Genomic DNA, 5,000 nt, shown 5'->3' on the forward strand with positions numbered 1-5,000 from the left:
TTATCAGTCCTTTTTTACTTTTACTGTCAAATTGGAGAACGAAACAGTTTATGGGATGTACAGGGTGATCTGTTGCTTTTAGGAACATGTGTCACTGACAGGAAGTAAGTAAAAGCGAGAGGGCACTGAGTCAAATTGCTCCTCCTCATAAAATTCAAGGTTCCGCGATTTATTTCGGGAGATCCCCAGTATTGTTTATAGATCCATTGATTCTCCTTCTTCTCTTCTTGACTTGGAATGAATAAGCTCTCGACGAACCTCGGCAGTAATCTACGATTGAAAAATATATTACAGTTGGTTTAGACAACAATTAGAACCTGAGCACTGTTTCCAAACAACCTGCAACACAGTGTGTTTCGGGTGCCACCTTCGTATCTTTAAAAGGAAGGGCTTTCAAGGCATCAAACTAATCAGTCGTGTTGGGTTCTTTTTTCTGATCTTGAAGACCCAATTTACATACGATACGATACATACTTAATGGACCACTCTCCCTAGGGGCATTTCAGGGCCAATGAAACACAATCACGACAGAACAGAACATTCAACAACTACTGTTAAGAATCCCAACTGGCCGGAGGCGCGCCAGTTGGCTATTTACACGTGCAGCTGAACCAGGGACTACCACGAACAAATTCAGCCAGTGGCCAGGACGTGTCTTGAACCCAGGGATCCCCGGATCTCAAGGCAAGCGCCATAACCACTGCGCCACAAATTCGGTTTAAGAAATCGCTTTCAGAAGCCGACGTTCTGTGGATCAAAACGGATGGCCTCTGCTTCTGCTCCTGTTAATTACCTGTGCGTGGACCTGTACTCTACACAGCTCTATAAGAGCATCCTTCTGTTCACTGGATATATCTTCCTTGTATCTGAAATCAAACCACAAGATCAAAATGAATGTAGCCTTGCTTAAGAACAGCATCCAAATTCGCAGAGTCAAAAGGAAATTAATTTCCAACAGCACATTTAATATTGAAAAGCATTGACAGCACTAACACGACTCCACTACACTTGAATGAGAAACTATTTTTTGTTATATTTTATGACCGTTACCTTTGCACAAATGTCAACAAACTTTGACGCCAAAGTACTGGAAGATCGCGCTGATCGAATAAAAACCTAAAATGAGAAAGTAAAGTACGACTGCATCCAACTTTTTGTTACGTGGATAACGGGAATACAGAAATCTACAACTGCTCGAAACTGTCAAAAGACTGAATAAAATGCCAGCTTTTAAGTGAATACGGAAGTGGCCTATCGTTATACAGAGTACATACATGTAGTGATGTGCACATAACGAGTACAACAGATGATGGTCCAATTGTGTAAGGGCGTCTTACCATTGACACCGCAAAACAATCCGCACTTATCCTGTAACTTATCCTTCCCTCATCTCAAACAAGAGAAAAAAATCGTTGAAATCAAGATGCATTCAGGAGCACCTATAATAGCACAGTTAGTTCGAATAGAGGTCCGATATAACACTGACTCCTACTCACTACCCTCACCCCTCTTGCCTCTCTCTTAAAAACACATTCATTCCTACAACAAGATGTACACGCTATTTTCCATTCGGAGACAACATTTATACTACCATGTGAGGCAGAGAAACCATGTTGACCCGAATTAATAAGATGGCGTTGTTTACGAGGATCCCTGTGCATGTAGCGAAGACTTATAACTGACTCTATGCCTTACAATGAGAACTTCAGCAACACCAAGAGTCAACAACTTCAGAGGCAAAGTCGGGGCTGATAAAAAAGAGTTTACCCTGATAAGATCAACAAGAAAAGTGGAGCAGAAATTATAGAAGAATGGACGGCTTAAATCTACAAAAATCGCAAAAGAACATCCGTAACACAGCGAACCGCTAAGAAAACAGCCCCTCAAAACGGAGAGGATTTAAATGCGTCCGTAACAAATGAAAAACAAAGAATCGTACTTTATAAATGAAACGTAACCTTTCGACCTCGACATTATCACTTGAACTAGACTACAAAATAACAATGGAGACCTAAAACTTCACATCTGCTACATCAATCTAAGGCCAAAGATCTATTTACGTATTTATAATTACCACTGGTCAACTAAAAACATCCCCTGAGGGCAACCATGGATCACTCCTTGATCTGCTCAATTCTAAATATTTCAATCACCTTCATCCAATTATCTGTCATTTATGGGCATTTCGTGCGCAGACAAACACAAGAAAGTACACTCACCGTAAAAAATGGTACACAACAGCGTCAATAACTCTGTAAGGTAAAGCATACTTCTTGTCCAAAAATTGGCGCAAGAAAATACTGTTTGCACCTACAGTTACAAAAAAACACATGTAAAATTAGTAATCATTCCACAAAACCTGGGAACAGAGGACATCAAGCTACAAGAACTTCACAATGACTAGTAGACTGCGAGAAGTCTCTCTTGCTCTAAATCGTTGAAACCAGCGAACACTTCAAAATGGCTGAAACTGCGCGTCGCAAATACCGCGGGCGTTTGTTAGAGCGAAAAATTGGTAGAATCGGAGGCTTTACTCGTAAAATAGGTAAAGATCTTAGAGGTATAAAATCGGAGAATAGTACCTGTAAATCGGTGTATACTATTTCTGCGATTTAGCGATAATCGCAACATCCTTGTTATGTGGTACGACATAATAAACACGGTTGGCGCAATAGCGTCGATATCTCTTTTCACAACACTGAAACTTTGACTAACGAAGCTTTTAATGAAACCTGTGGGCAGAATGGCCAAAACATCTTGCTTTCAAGAAGAGCGAATGCGGCTCCTGTTCTTGTTTTGTCTCACTGTAAACGGTCTCCAACTTACTGCGAATTAACATTTATCAAAGTTGACGTCATCGCTTCTCCCGAGATCAACCAATAAAAACACTCTGGTCGGGGTTCCAAAACGCAATATGAAACCATTGCAGTCTCTTTTTTCACTCTAACCAACCCACGCGGTATTTGCGACCTGCAGTTTCAGTCATCAAAAGTTCAACGTACGTGTTCGATTTAACGATTCTAGAGCAAGAGCGACTGCTCGCAGTCTAAATGGCTAGTGAAAGGTAAACAGCTCCAGGACCACAGGTTTGTGTGTGCTGGCCAGTCTGTTGGTACCGTAAAAAAACCTTTGGAGTAAGATACGGTAATCACAGGGTCCCATAATCACCATTTCATTCATCATATAAAGTCATTGGATGGATACGAAAAGAACTGTATAAATTGATATGTAACTCTTATTACCTGAATAGTCCATCTCAGCAATTTTCAACATTGCAGCACTTGAATGAAGAACTGGAATACTTGTCCTTGAGATTACACTACCAATGATAATGGCCTCGCGAAGGGTACATGTTCCGGACTGTAAATAAAGCAAAAAGAGAATTAACAATTATTCCATGAGCGCACGCCGGATATGAGATGGCAAATAGCAAACGAGGCTCGTAGCGCTGAGTTGGCTATAACCAGGCTCATATCCAACAAGCGTGAATGGAATTAAATTTTCAATAAATTCAGAACGCTTGGACTCTTGGAAATTAAAGGCAATCAGTTTCCAGCTTAGCAACACTTGAAACAATCACTTTCCATATTAGGTCACATGGTATATGACCTGATAACCGAGAATGAGTGAACCAATCAGAAAGCTGGATACGCAATATCAGAGGTCGAAAATTTAATATTTCCTTTCCTATTTTAAGAAAGGCACTATATTGAACAATTTAAAATACTGTTTAAGGAGGCTCAAAAGGGTGAGAAGACGCACTTAAGCCACACAAGCATCAGCTCATGAATTATAACAGGTGACCGGAAATGATAAGATTGTGATCTAAAATCGCGAAAACCGGTAATAAAATTGCTTAGAAATGTTAAACAATATCTCGAAACTTACCTTGATGACCTATATGTACCCTGATTTATTCGCATACGAGTAAGGTTCGTTTCTTCGCATTCTTCAATAACATGCTTTTTAAAAAATGTCGAGTGGAATTGGGTCTTTTTAACCTACCAATAGTGTTTTCATAAGTAACTCAAGCTCTAGTACTTGTCGGAGGCAAGATCCACGGTTCAAGACCCGTTTTGGCCATTTCTTGAATTTGATCCAGGTACAAATGTAGTCCCTGGTTCAATTTCTCAATTGCATTTGTTAATACCCAACTGGTTTGCCTCCAGCCAGTTGGGACAACTTAACAGATGTTGCGATATAGGTATCCCTTTAGGACTTTATTTTAACCTGCTTCCAGTCATCAATAAATGAGAAGAAAAGATTGAGTAAATTTAAAATAGCACAAATATTACCAACCTGCTAGCAGAGCCTTTCTTAACTCGACGAGAGAGAAAGGACTTGAGTATGCGCAAGCCATTGCTTGGAGACAGTTTCAAACCCTGGCCAAGTCTCGATCACACTCCAAGAAGCCATGTTGATTTTCGTATTGAAGGCTCGATTTTTGTCAGAAATATGATGCGCGCGTTGCCTAAACCGGTTTGACCGGATTGACAAGCCCAGAAATTTGGGCCGCGGCGACTTAAAAGACTTGGCCAGTTTTCTGCAGAGCCTTTGTTTTTCGCCCTCTGGCGAGTTTTAGACAGGCTCTGCTCGCAGGGTGAGATATTATTAACATATGAAAGAGAAAGATGGTGACCCATAAATCCTTCCCTTAGTTTCTAAAGGACTAAGTAAAATAACAATAGCACACTTAAGGGTCACCCACCTCACACAAAGGCAATAAAATTCCCTTGAAGAAGGCAGCAGGTTTGAAGAGAGCTTTTTGCAAAGACTTAAAGATGACAAAGCACTGATCAGATCAATTTAGACTAAAAAACTATTTGACTTTTTTGGGGAAAAGTGACCTAAATTGTATTATTTTTTTCGAAGCCATCAACAGCATCATTTCACCAAAAGAAGCAGTGGACCCTTAAAAACCCAAAACAGCAAAGTGGATAGAAATAAAAAAAAACCCAAAGCTAAAGTGATTGATGGACGCACAAAATGAAACCATTGGT

At 40.2% G+C, this 5,000-nt stretch overlaps 1 protein-coding gene across 2 annotated transcripts in view; it reads right to left on the bottom strand.

Moving 5' to 3' along the window:
- Positions 1-5,000, bottom strand: part of LOC137988007 (bystin-like) — a 28,343-nt gene that overhangs the window by 25 nt on the left and 23,318 nt on the right. Inside the window, exons 8-13 of one of the 2 annotated variants that reach the window (XM_068834075.1) lie at positions 4,709-4,774; positions 3,243-3,360; positions 2,220-2,310; positions 1,051-1,116; positions 794-866; positions 1-270 (exon numbers count right to left, since the gene is read on the bottom strand). The exon at positions 1-270 is cut by the window's left edge and continues 25 nt beyond it. In XM_068834075.1, the coding sequence (XP_068690176.1) occupies positions 196-270; positions 794-866; positions 1,051-1,116; positions 2,220-2,310; positions 3,243-3,360; positions 4,709-4,774 (489 nt within the window). In that variant the 3' untranslated portion in view covers positions 1-195. The remainder of the gene's footprint in view (positions 271-793; positions 867-1,050; positions 1,117-2,219; positions 2,311-3,242; positions 3,361-4,708; positions 4,775-5,000) is intronic. The other variant, XM_068834076.1, reaches the window with a different exon arrangement.

This window comes from Montipora foliosa, unplaced genomic scaffold (genome assembly GCF_036669935.1).
Source record: "Montipora foliosa isolate CH-2021 unplaced genomic scaffold, ASM3666993v2 scaffold_401, whole genome shotgun sequence".
NCBI lineage: Eukaryota > Metazoa > Cnidaria > Anthozoa > Scleractinia > Acroporidae > Montipora > Montipora foliosa.